The sequence below is a fragment of the Garra rufa genome, chromosome 1, assembly GCF_049309525.1.
Source record: "Garra rufa chromosome 1, GarRuf1.0, whole genome shotgun sequence".
NCBI classification, from domain to species: domain Eukaryota; kingdom Metazoa; phylum Chordata; class Actinopteri; order Cypriniformes; family Cyprinidae; genus Garra; species Garra rufa.
This window is the reverse complement of record NC_133361.1, coordinates 86,484,513-86,498,711: the sequence shown is the minus strand read 5'-3', so window position 1 is coordinate 86,498,711 and position 14,199 is coordinate 86,484,513. Positions and strand designations below refer to the sequence as shown.

The 14,199-nt window shown below is 45.7% G+C and overlaps 1 protein-coding gene across 1 annotated transcript in view; it reads right to left on the bottom strand.

Moving 5' to 3' along the window:
* LOC141339925 (uncharacterized) overlaps positions 1-14,199 on the bottom strand; it is a 184,729-nt gene that overhangs the window by 164,629 nt on the left and 5,901 nt on the right. Inside the window, exon 2 of the mRNA XM_073844986.1 lies at positions 11,013-12,035. Coding sequence (XP_073701087.1) covers positions 11,013-12,035 — 1,023 coding nt within the window. The remainder of the gene's footprint in view (positions 1-11,012; positions 12,036-14,199) is intronic.

Sequence of the window (14,199 nt, the reverse complement as noted above, 5' to 3'; positions counted from 1 at the left end):
GCCTCACGGTCGGTGACACCCAAATTTTCAATAAAAGAGCAGTTTCTACTATCTCTGGGTCCCCAGAGGGGACAGCGGGTGTTGCACGGGTTAGCCCCGGGCTTCACCCCCTCTCCCCTCCCGCCAGCAAATGGCGCTGGGCGGTTGGAGAGTGCGGTAAGACGGACTACTCACGCACCAGCTGCCAGAACGCAGGTAAATGTCTTGCACACACCACACACAGACACTCTGACCCCGCTTCGGACCGGCATAGAGACGCCCGAGCGGGGTCCCTGCGTTCCACCTCGCTGCCCCCCCGCAGGTACGTCAGTGGTCCCGCTGGTCCCTCTTGTACGTTGGCTGGGGGCCTGGAGAAGGCTTCCCAGTCCGTCTTGCTGGCTCCTCCGGACCATCAGGCTCGGCTACGCGATTCAGTTCGCCCGGCGTCCGCCTCGGTTCAGGGGCATCCACTTCACTACAGTGAAAGTAGCAGATGCCCCTGTCCTACGGGCAGAGATTGCTACCTTGCTGGCGAAGAAAGCAATAGAGCCGGTCCCTCTAGCCGATATGAAGACAGGGTTTTACAGCCCCTACTTCATAGTACCCAAGAAAAGCGGCGGTTTACGACCGATCCTGGACCTGCGCATCTTGAATCGAGCTCTTCACAAGCTACCTTTCAGAATGCTCACACAAAAACACATCCTCAGATGTGTTCGTCCCCAGGATTGGTTCGCAGCGATCGACCTGAAGGACGCGTACTTTCATGTTTCGATCCTTCCGCGCCACAGACCATTTCTGCGGTTCGCGTTCGAAGGCAGACCATATCAGTACAAGGTCCTGCCCTTCGGGCTGTCCCTCTCCCCCCTCAAGGAACAGGGCGTTCGTATCCTCAACTACCTCGACGACTGGCTGATACTAGCACACTCTCGAGAGCAGTTATGCGAACACAGGGACCTGGTGTTGGCACACCTCGCCCGCTTGGGCCTTCGGGTCAACTGGGAAAAGAGCAAACTCTCCCCCGTGCAGAGGATCTCTTTTCTTGGTGTGGAACTGGACTCGGTCAGCCAAACAGCTCGCCTCACGCAAGAGCGGGCTCAGTCGGTGCTGAACTGCTTGAATACGTTCAAGAGCAGAGAAGTGGTCCCACTGAAACAGTTTCAGAGGCTCCTGGGGCATATGGCAGCAGCTACGGCAGTTTTACCGCTTGGCCTGCTCCATATGAGACCACTTCAGCACTGGCTTCATGGCCGAGTCCCGAGGAGAGCGTGGCAGCGCGGCACTCTCCGGGTCAAAGTAACCTCGGCCTGTCGCCTAACCTTCACCCCGTGGTCAGACCTAGCTTTTCTTCGGGCAGGAGTTCCCTTAGAACAGGTCTCCAGGCACGCTGTGGTACACACGGATGCCTCCACCACCGGTTGGGGAGCCACGTACAACGGGCAGGCAGTGTCGGGGGTTTGGACGAGCCCCCAGCTACACTGGCACATCAACTGCCTAGAGCTGCTGGCAGTACGTCTTGCCTTGAACCGTCTCAAAGGGCGCCTTCGAGGCAAACACGTGCTGGTCCGTACGGACAACACTGCGACCGTTGCGTACATCAACCGACAAGGTGGTCTACGCTCCCGTCGCATGTCGCAGCTCGCCCGTTCTCTCCTCCTCTGGAGTCAGAAGCATCTGAGGTCGCTTCGTGCCATTCACATTCCGGGTTTGCTCAACCGTGCAGCCGACGAGCTCTCACGAGCTGCGCTTCCCGGAGAGTGGAGACTCCATCCCCAGTCGGTCCAGCTGATCTGGAGACGTTTCGGGAAAGCTCAGGTAGACCTGTTTGCTTCTCCAGAGACGTCCCACTGCCAGCTCTTTTACTCCCTGACCGAGGGTACACTCGGCACGGACTCCCTGGCATGCAGCTGGCCACGGGGCCTTCGCAAGTATGCGTTTCCCCCAGTGAGCCTTCTCGCACAGACACTGTGCAAGGTCAGGGAGGACGAGGAGCAGGTCCTGTTAGTGGCGCCTTACTGGCCTACTCGGACCTGGTTCCCAGAACTGATGCTCCTCGCGACAGCCCCTCCCTGGCGGATTCCTCTGAGGAAGGATTTACTGACTCAGAGACGGGGCACCCTGTGGCACCCGCGTCCAGACCTCTGGAAACTACATGTCTGGTCCCTGGACGGGACGCGGAGGTTCTGAGTGATCTACCCCAAGGAGTGGTAGACACCATCACTTCGGCGAGAGCTGCATCCACGAGACATGCTTACGCCTTGAAGTGGAACCTGTTCGTCGAATGGGCTTTCTCAAGAAATGAGGATCCCCGAAGATGCTCGGTCGGAGTCGTGCTTACCTTTTTGCAGCAAGGGTTGGAGCGTAGGCTGTCACCCTCCACCCTTAAGGTCTATGTAGCCGCTATTTCTGCAAACCATGACCCCGTCGAAGGAAGGTCAGTAGGTAAGCACGACCTGGTCGTCAGGTTTCTCAGGGGAGCCAGGAGGTTAAATCCTCCTAGGCCCCCCTCCGTACCCTCTTGGGACCTGTCTCTGGTGCTCACAGCACTACAGCGGGTCCCCTTTGAGCCTTTACAGTCAGTCGAGCTGAAGTATCTCTCTATGAAGACTCTGCTCCTGCTGGCATTGGCCTCCATCAAGAGGGTAGGGGACCTGCAGGCGTTTTCGGTCGACGATTCGTGCCTTCAGTTCGGGCCGGCAGATTCCCAGGTAACCCTGAGGCCCCGGCCTGGCTACGTGCCCAAGGTTCCCACTACTCCCTTCAGGGACCAAGTGGTGAGCCTGCAAGCGCTGCCCCCGGAGGAGGCAGACCCAGCCCTAGCTTTGCTTTGTCCCGTCCGAGCATTAAGATGCTACGTCGACCGGACGCAAAGCTTCAGGACCTCAGATCAGCTCTTTATTTGTCACGGAGGACGGCAGAAGGGGAAGGCCGTCTCCAAGCAGAGGATGGCACACTGGATAGTGGATGCCATCGCCTTGGCTTATCAAGCTCAGGGCGTGCCCTGCCCGCTCAGGTTGCGAGCTCACTCTACTAGGAGTATTGCATCCTCCTGGGCGCTGGCTCGTGGCGCCTCGCTATCTGACATTTGTAGAGCTGCGGGTTGGGCGACCCCTAACACGTTCGCTAGGTTTTATAGCCTTCGTGTAGAGCCAGTCTCCTCCTGTGTTCTCACCTCAAACGGGTAGAAGCACTGAGAGGCACTGGCTCAGGTCGGCTTGCTATCTTCTCCAGAGTGTCCATGAAGACCCTGTCGAGTCCTCCTTCCTCGGCTCCAGACGTAGCGGAGCGTCTAGGCGCCAGGCCTCTCTCGATGAATCTTTAGAACCGATAGAAGGCTTAGGATACATGAGAGACTTAAGTGAATCCCATATGTCTTCCACGGTACCCACAGAGGCCGTGTTTCCCCGGTAACCTTCTACCATCTTCACGAGGGTTCAATCACCTCCATTCTTCCATATGTCCTAATTGAGCCATATGCGTATTGCTCCGAACCTCCTCCGGGATGGGTGGGAGCTCCGCACGTTCCCAGTGCTCCAGCTTCACTAAGTAGGTAGTGCTATGTTATACAGTGACTGGTCTTTTCTGATCCGCCCTTGGCCTTAGCAAAAATTGGAGGCCAGGTGGCTTGCTCAGGACACTGGAGGGGGGCAGCAGCTGCGGCGCTTTGCTAGGGATCCCAATTCGTCGGTCTCCGACGTGACGTCGTAGAGACCGACTGAGAGGGAACGTCTTGGTTACGTATGTAACCCTCGTTCCCTGAAGGAGGGAACGGAGACGTCACGTCCCGTCGCCTCAGCTGCTGTACCACCGCTGTGCGGCCGGACCCAAGCTCGGCTCCTCAGCGAAATCCTGTCTATGCATTGCACCTGCTGTGTATTTATGCTCACGCTGTGATCAGCGACAGCTGGATGCAATCATGCATGCCAATGTGCATTGGCTCGTTTAGTTTACACACGAAGAGGATTGGTATCTCTAAAGCGATATCCCAATTCGTCGGTCTCCGACGTGACGTCTCCGTTCCCTCCTTCAGGGAACGAGGGTTACATACGTAACCAAGACGTTTTCATTACCAGTATAATATCCATTGAAATATTATACATATATAAATAAAAAATAAAAATAAAAAACGATGTAATTTCATGTACTCTTAGGGGCCCCCTGGTGGCCATGGGGCCCTAAGCAGCCGCTTAGTTCGCTTATGCCTTGGGCTTATGCCTCTGTGTGGAAGTTTTTCAAACAGTTTGAAATTCAGCGTTTTCACTTCATATCATTCAGATCAGAAGTAACTAGTAACTAGCCACTTGAGTACTTTTTCCATACTTTTGTACTCTTACTCAAGTAACTAATAAGTCTCTGGCGTGGTGTGGTGTATTGTGTTGTGTTTGGTGGGGGTGTGACACAGTCATTGACAAAAGAGGTGTAAGCTTGTATTCTCTCCAGTCAAATGAATAGTATGAATATGTTATTAAAAATAATAATAATAAACAGAATGTTAGTGTCTTGTTGTTGACTTTTGACTTATGACTTTGCTGCACAAAAACCCAGAAAAAAAAAATAGTAAATATCTCTGCAAAACAGAGAAAAAAATCTCCAGACAGTGATCAGGCTAAGAAAATCTACATTCCTATCCCTGACAAGGAGGCTGCAGGTCTTGCTTAATTCTTGATTTGTGAAGCTGTGGAGCTTCAGCACCACGGACAGCAGCCGATCCAGAGCTCAGAGCAGCAGTGGATGTGGCCACTACCAAAGCAACAACAGACAACCATGCATTACAGTCAAACTTAGCTACTATAGTAGTTTTACATCAATGTATTAAATTCTAAAAAGTTTTAGCAATATCGGAGTAAATAACAAGGCTTCTAGGCAGTTCTGACATGTCTTCAATGTTGAAAATTTCCTATGACATTCCTGAATCAGTAAATACATTACAAAAACCCAGTTGTCAGGTGTGTGTCAGTGTTGTTGTATAGGGGTGATCAATACACATATAATTCATATAATTATTTACAGGTACAACACAGGTCAGACTAGTGAAGCACATCAACTTGGTCCTGCTGCTGACCAGACAGGGTTCCGCTGTGAGCCATCTAGCTGAAGATCCTGAACCTCATGAAATGAACTGCCAGCAAACTATTTCTTCACTTCAGTGATAATACAGCAAGGCCAGCCAGTGACACTGACGGGCTCTACAAAAGTCTTGCCCATTTTTAAATCACCTCTTGTCCAAATTCCATGAACCGTATCAGCATAACACTGATGCAAAACTTTGCAACAATGCATCAATATGCATTGATGAGAGGATGCTTCTGTGGCGTGGGCACCTCACTTTCAGGGTGTACAATGCTCAAAAACCCAGCAAATATGAAATAAAATCCTACATATTGTGTGATTCTAAAACACGGTACTGTCGAAAATGCTGGCAGTTTCTGGCAACTTAAAAAAAAAATGCTGCCAGGGAAAGAGTTAAAATACTTTTGAAATGTCTTTTGTTTCATCAATCTTATCAGTTCCTAAGAAATCTTTGCACTAATGCTGTGCACTAATGTAGGTTATGCAACTGAAAATACATCAAGGTGAGTTTAAGTAAACTGCAAAAACTATTTGTTAGTAATAGCTACAATGAAAAAGTAGTACTTTTTAAGAGATTCAAAATAAAATTTAATCCCATTAAATCATGTAGAAATGATCCTACAGGAAATGTATGTCTTGTCCTATTAGACAATCCCTAATGGAATTCAAGAAACGCTTCCAAAATATGATAGGAATTCTAATTAGAATCCTTTATGTGTCACGATGCAGGCAGGAACACACAAACAACGACAGAGTAAAAGTGAAGGTATTTAATAATCCAATGGAAACACAAGCAGACACAGGAACAGCAGGGTAAGACATCCATATAACATTAAAGACCGACAAGAACCAAAGCAAAGACACAAACTTATAAAGACACAATGATTGGGATACACAGGTGTGGGAAATTAAGCAGGAACCAAAATACACAGAGCAGCGGGGGAGATGGGAGAAACCAACTAAATTGTCCAGGGGTGTGACATTACCTCCCCCTCCCGGAAGGCACGTCCTCGTGCCGACAAACAGACAAACGGAAACAGTACAAAGTCTTAGGAGGGGGCTTAGGTGGAGGACGGACTCCCGGGAGGAGGGCACAAGATGGAGTCCAGGGTGGTGACGGAGGGAGGAGCCAAGGAGGTGACAGGAAGGGGCTGGAGCAGGAGGAGCCAGGTGGGACCCAGAACACAGCCATGACGTAATCCCACGGTGGAGCCGATGGAGGGAGGAGCTATGGTGGAGGGGAGGCTGACGACTCCATGGGGCCGACCGACGAAGGCGGAGCAGGTGGTGGTGGAGCCCGAGGCGGAGACGGAAAGCCGATGATCTTGGGCGACGCCGCAGATCCGGAGGGCCAAGGTGGAACCCAAGGCTCTGGCGACCAAGGCGGAGATGGAGATCCGGAGATCCGCGGCGGAGCCGGAGCGACAGAGGGCCGAGGCTGTGCGGGAGGGAGGAGGTCCACAGAGCTGGTGGGACGGATCGACGAGGCACAGCCGGAGGAGTAGAGTCCAGAGGCGAAGGTGGGGGCGACGACTGACCAGGGTGGAGCCGGAGGGACGATGGAGCCCGGTGGAGCTGGTGGATCGACGGGTGACGGCGGAGACAAGGGAGCAGAGAGCCGGGGTGGAGCCGCAGGGTCGGAGGGCCGAGGCGGAGTCCAGGACTCTGAGGCTGGAGGCGATGGTGAGGGATCCTCCAGCCATGACACCGATGGAGACTGGCAGACCCGCGGCGAACCCACCGCACAGATGGTGGGCTGAGGGTGAGCAAGGGGACAGACAGTAGACAGCGGGGATTCAGGATGGCTGGACGGAACCAGCGAAGATTCAGGCATAGACAGAAGAGGGAGGGTGGGTGGGAAATCCAGGCAGACAGGTATTTCAGTGATAAAGTCTATTAAGTCCCCAGAGTGTTGCTCAAGCTCACTCTCAGTGTTGGTGCAATGGGCGGGGCTCTCTACAGCCCTCTCTTGCTCCACGAAGCACTCCACCGTCGCGGATGTAATGGCCGGCTCACGCACCTGATCAGCAGTTTTGCCCCCGTCGGCACTCCATACGGCTGACGGCCATCCTCGGACGACGGCGCTCTGCATGACGCGTTTAGACTCACGTCATAGAACACACAGAGCGCGTCGTCCGGGTAGCTGGTGGTGTTTGCTACTAGCTGGAACATTAATGTGTAGCCCTCGAGCGGTAATTCCCCCTGCTTCAGCCGTAGGAGGAGGAATTCTGGGCAGAGTAGGGGATCCATAAAAAACACACGACGGAAACAAAAAGACTGGATAAAACGAACGGGAAACAAAACGGAGGTGAACACGCAAAATAACTGTTTAGGTCGGTCTTTCTGTCACGATGCAGGCAGGAACACACGAACAACGACGGAGTAAAAGTGAAGGTATTTAATAATCCAATGGAAACACAAGCAGACACAGGAACAGCAGGGTAAGACATCCATATAACATTAAAGACCGACAAGAACCAAAGCAAAGACACAAACTTATAAAGACACAATGATTGGGATACACAGGTGTGGGAAATTAAGCAGGAACCAAAATACACAGAGCAGCGGGGGAGATGGGAGAAACCAACTAAATTGTCCAGGGGTGTGACATTATGGGTTTTTTTCACAAGGGAGTATTTTGCAGATTCTGAAAAGGAAATATAAACTGTTGACTTTAACTGTAGTTCCTCACAAATTGTTGTTGTGCATTAGCTCAAGAGGGAAATGTATATAAATAATTAATTTATGACTAAGTATGATAACAATTATTTATTTTTAGCAGAATTAAATATCACCATCGACTAAGCTGTTCGTCCAGCGAACATTCAGGTTAATTTCACAGTAACTCTAAGCAATGATATTTTCTTGGCCACAAAAAATAATATTCTTACAGTATTAATGCATTAGAGCATGTAGTAGTGTTAATTTCGTCACCTATTTTTAATTTAGTCTTAGTCTTAGTCTTGTGCCAAATGTCCTTGTTAGTTTTAGTCATATTTAGTCATTCACATATCTTTTTTTGTTAGTCAAGTTTTAGTCGACTAAAAGTCTCGTCATTTTAGTCTAGTTTTAGTCAAAAGAAAACTCAAGGTATCTTAGTCAAGTTTTAGTCGACTAAAAGTCTTTTAATTTTAGTCTAGTTTTAGTCAAAAAAGAACTCAATATATTTTAGTCTAGGTTTAGTCAAAAAATTGTAGTCTTTTTTTAAAATAACATTATTACTGAGATTATTACCGATACACATTTCAGTAAAAAAAAGTGTTTCACATATCTCAAACATTGGTTAAATGTCATAATTACCTGACAAAATACACTTGTTGAATGATTTTTGTTGAATGCAAATGTTAAACGTGTCTGGTTTTCAATTTCTGATTTAGGAGACAGATTCACAAATGATTAACCCTTTCAGTGGCGACGCATCAAGCTTGTCACGTGACACAACACAGACACAATAACACTGTATGACAGATAGATCGCTTTTATTTCGTTTTTCCTTTTTTATCCAGAATACTCACACACTTGCTTACCATGCCATGAACTATCTAATATTCCGATTCACAAATATGTGTGAATTAGTATGTTTCGTCGTTTAAAACCCTATATAAATGATCTGGATCGTAATCTGTAATGTGAGATGGGCGCGGCCATGTTTGTTCGCGCTGCTGTTCAGAGTCCTGTCAGCCGTATTTACAGCACATATACATTCATCCGTTTCTCCCGAAATACATGCAAGTAAGTGGCTGGTGAACTAGAAGAGGAATAGAGTGAACTTTTTAGTTACTAAGCCTATGTGTATGTGATATGAATAAAACACATCGGCAAATTATATTTGAATAGATTGTTATTTGCTGCTTCCATAGACCTATGTGTGTATTTTACAAACTCTAAATGTCTCCTTTTACTACTACTTATGTGTATTTAAATGTCTGAAACCTAAAATAAGCGTTATGTGGTTAAAAACACTGCATAGTTGTGATTATATGACAAGAGCAGAGCTCATCCGTCTCTGGCTCAGCGCCAGCCAGCGCGCCAAAGCGCAGTTTGAATATTTTAAAGCCGTAACAGCTGATGAAAAAGCAGAGACGATAATGAAGAGAGATTTTATCTTAGTTTTTACTTTATGCAAAACATTTTCGTCTCGTCTTTTTTCGTCAACAATAATGCATGTTAATTTAGTCTTAGTCAGCGTTTCTGGACAGTGGTGCAGTCTTGTCATCGTCTCGTCTTAGTCTTGAAAAAAAAAGGTCGTTGACGAACATATTTCGTCTCGTCTCGTCTGACGAAATTAACACTAGCATGTAGCTTGATCAGAATCGTAAAGGGACATTAATTTACAAAGCAGAATCAGAGACTCATTTGTGCACAAGAGTTTTATTAATAAAGGACAAACACATGACTAATCTAAACACCAAACATATAATCACTCATACATGGAGGAAGGGCAAGTCAGATTGGATAAATGGAGCCATTAGAGAAACAAGAAAAATGAGGCTATGAAAAAAAGTCTCACCAAGATCACCTGAAAGAAACCATCAGTGCCATTTTACAACAGGGTTTACAAATTAAACTTTTTAAACTTTTTAAACAAATATGTTTTTTTAGTTAAATGTATGATACTTGCATTGCCTTGGTCATTAACGAGTGTCACCCAGTCTTTTCTGGGTTTAAGGAGCAATGAATTCCAAAGATGTCCTGACTCTGGTGATCGGGAGTTTTTCTTTCTTTTTTTTAATAAGTGGATCAGTCTATTTGTGCTGATAACATCACTTCCATTTTGTTTTGTTTTTTCCTTTAAATGTGTCTGTGAGCACCTGTTTTTACACCATTGTGAATGCTTGTGTGTGCACCAGTGTGTGTGAGCGCACTTGTGTTCATAAGGTTCCTCCATGTAAATGTTTAATAGTGTGTGGGGAACCACAGCCCCGTCTCGCAAGGCATGAAGCAGACATGGAGGAGACCCGGGCCCCCCAGGGCATGGGATTTTCCTCATCTTCCTAGGAGTTTAAGGCCTCCCAGGCACAGAAGCATCGGCTCTGGGACTTATCAACCAGAAGATGTCAAGGTGATGAGACAAGGCACTAAAAGAACTGAGAAAAGCCTGGAGAACTGAGCCTTTATCTCCTATGGGGGTCACAGTCAGGAGATAAAGTTAAGTGGGAGGCCAGGGTAATTGATCATTGGGTGGCTAGAGAGCCAATGGTGACTTTTGCTTTTGGAGGGAAAGTTTACGACTCTTTTGTAAGCATGGTATTTGCATATGTACTGGGATTGGTTGTTCATGTAAAAAATTCAACGAGACCAAACATTTTGTGTGATTATACTACATAGTGATTTATTATAACACATGCATTAAAACATTACACAATACAAAATAAATTAACAGTAATAACACACAATGATCTAAAGATATGTGTGTTTCTTCACAGAAAGGTTTTTCTAAGAATTAATGAAAGCAGTCAGTTCCTATGGCAGTATGTGTCCTTTTTTAGAGTATTAGTTGGGGAAAATTCTCTCTACATACTTTTGAGTGGTAAAGATTATGGCAGAGGAGTCCTGGATGCCATAGTAAGACCATTTGAAGACATCATGGTAGCCAGTTTTGTGGATTGGGTGAAGGGGGTGTGTGTTCATTTGTTAATCTAATGAAAAATTGATTATTTGGTGGATCTAATAAATGAACTGTGCGTCTGATTGGTCCAGACCCTACATTGTTTTTTTTCCGAGCAACAAAGAATGTCGGTTTGTAGAGTAATTTACGACAGCTTCAGATGTGGCTCAACCAATCAGAATCAAGGACCAAAACTGTTTTATACATTTTGGTTGAAACTCTTTCCACACTGAGGGGATCTGTCAGCCTTCACTTTTGTGAATTTTAATGTGCCTGTTAAGATTTTCTTTTAGAGTGAAACTCTTTCCACACTGTTGGCAGGTAAAAAGGCTCTCTCTATTGTGGATCCTCATGTGATTGTCAAGGTTTCCTCGTTGACTGAAACTGTTTCCACATTGACTGCATGTGTAAGGCTTCTCTCCAGTGTGAATTCTCATGTGACTTTCAAGGTTTCCTTTGTGACTGAAACTCTTTCCACACTGTTGACAGATGAAACGCTTCTCTCCAATGTGAATTTTCTTGTGGACTTTAAATTCTCCTTGTTCATTGAAACTCTTTCCACACCGACAGCACGTGAAAGACTTCTCTCTTGTGTGAATTTTAATGTGCTTTTTAAGGTTTCCTTTGTGACTGAAACTCTTTCCACAATGTTGGCAGATGAAAGGCTTCTCCCCAGTGTGAACTTTCATGTGGCCTTTAAGGTTTCCTTTGTGACTGAAACTCTTTCCACAATGTTGACAGATGAAACGCTTCTCTCCAGTGTGAATTTTCTTGTGGACTTTAAATTCTCCTTGTTCATTGAAACTCTTTCCACACTGACGGCACGTGAAAGACTTCTCTCTTGTGTGAATTTTAATGTGCTTTTTAAGGGTTTCTTTTTGACTGAAACTCTTTCCACACTGTTGGCAGATGAAAGGCTTCTCTCCAGTGTGAATTTTCATGTGGACTTTAAGGTTTCCTTTGTGACTGAAACTCTTTCCACACTGTCGGCAGATGAAACATTTCTCTCCTGTGTGAATTTTCATGTGGACTTTAAGGTTTGAATTCTGACTGAAACTTTTTCCACACTGTCGGCAGATGAAACATTTCTCTCCTGTGTGAATTTTCATGTGGACTTTAAGGTTTGAATTCTGACTGAAACGCTTTCCACACTGTCGGCAGATGAAAGGCTTCTCTCCTGTGTGAATTTTCTTGTGGACTTCAAATTCTCCTTGTTCATTGAAACTCTTTCCACGCTGAAAGCAAGTGAAAAAACTCCCAGTTCTTTTTTGTGTAGATGTATTTTCTGACTCTAAGGAACAAAATGATTCTTTTCCAGTAATGAAAACATGAAGATTTTCAAACTGATCTTTCTCTTCAGTTTCATTCAGTGCTGTTGGGCCTAAGGTGGGAAAACAAATAAATAAAAGTTAACCCCAGTTTAATGCCACAGAGCAGGTAACACCAGTCATGTAGATTTGTAATGCATGTATGCTAGATCTCATTTAGCACTCGTTTACTTGTGTAACCTTTGTCCTCTCCTGACTAGAGATGCACCAATCAGCACTTTTGGGGCCGATTACCAAGATCTTGATCTGCCAAACGCCGATCACTGCCGATCACAGAATGGCAGGGGAATGGGAATCTTTTTATCTATAATCTAGCAGAGATTGCACCATTTGTAGAAATGAAACTAACTATAAATTAATTATATTGGGAAAAAGTAACTGTAGAAATAGGCTACAGTCAAGATCTTGAAGAAACACCAAGTTAGGGTTGTAGACGATAGTACAGTGCATCGATGATAGTTAGAGATATCGCCAGTTGCTGATGGCTTTGACGATAGCAAGACTCAAAAGGGAGTCTTTTCTGCTCAAAAAGGCATCTAACTTTAGCGATCTAGTGCAGAGAGTCGGTTCTAGGATGCTTCAGAAACTTGCCGTGGTATAAACACATGCATAGAGTGGACACATGCAAGAGATTTTATTCAGCATACAGTGTAGATAGATAAACTGATTATAACTGGAGTGTTTTTTAAAGTGCTCCTCGCACTAGACTAGGCTACACCAGTTAATGATGAAGTTCTTTGATAATGTAAATGTTCTTTGCTTGTTATTTGTAGCTGCTTTTTAAGATGATGTAAGGATTATATTATCCAGCATTGCAGTCATTAGGATAAAGGTAGTAAAATGTGGTTTAGGCTGAATTAAACACGATATATCCGAATCCGTCTGTATATAGGAAACAAACATTCACCTCAGTAACATCTATATGCGTTCATTAGAATAACGATGGGATAAAATGGCGCTAAACATACGCACGTGAATTACACGCGCACCGTTTCTATTCTGTATGAACTGAACTACAACATGTACTGATGACAACAATCAGACATACAGCGGTAACATTATTGCAATATGACGGGTATAGAAAGATACATTCATTTACATTCAAGCACGCACAATTACCACTCACTGAAGATGGCAGAGAAAGAAACCGAAAGTAAACTTAAACTTCTCTGCCAAAACTACAGTCAGCGCTCTGTACACGCACAACTTAGTCACATGCCCAATAATAAGACTACCCTTACAAAACGAATAAGGAATTTAGTACTCATGTTGCCACTGGTAAGCTCCGCTCTACTGTTGTTTAGCTGTGCGGCGTGCATGCACGTGTGAAAAAGTCACGCGAGTAATTTACGTCAAATGATCGGCTTTTTTGATCAGCGCTTTTGGGGTTCACCGATCAAGCTATTTTAGCCAATATCGGCTGATCATGATCGGTGGCCGATCAATCGGAGCATCACTACTCCTGACAGTAAACTTCATATGTTTGCATGACTTTCTAACATTTACAGATGAAGAATATGCCCTGAGGAAAACACAACATCTCAAATGTATTAAACAATATGTATTAAACCGACATTAAGGACTGCTTAAAAACAAGCGTGCACATCAAATTGCCTTCACTCACTGAACCAGGATCACATTAGTGAGATTGTGTGACGTTAAATGGTCATTTATGGAACTACTTTAACCCAGATTGATTTGTTAGTTTATCTCAAGTCAGGTTTTGGACTTTAATCCCAGCTTTTCTTAGAGTCTTTTTGAAACAGCCCCCAGAGCTTGACATAACATGATATAAATTGAGTTAAGGTTAGGAGACACTGCCAACTAAACCATAAGGGCAGTCACGGACGGTTGCAGAACGGTGGCTTTCCAGGACCGGAGTTCGTTCTCCTGCTCTAGAATGAAGCTCAAAGACAGGAGCAGCCTAACAAGGAGGAAAAAAGCCTAAGAACCTGATATGACTGCGCACAGAGCTCACAGAGAAGAGACCTTAGCTCTCAGATCAAGGGAACAATGCTCCATCCGAGACTGGTAGCTTTATCAGGCTTTACATGCAGACAAAATGAAAATGACATTGAAAATTTGAAAGCTGCAGATTCATTCACTGATGAAACACGGCTGTTTCTTGGAGACTCACACCAGTTCTGTTGTGGATTTTGTTGGATCTATTATTGCTTTGTTGTAAAATCTGATAATATTGTGTTTAAAATGTAGGCT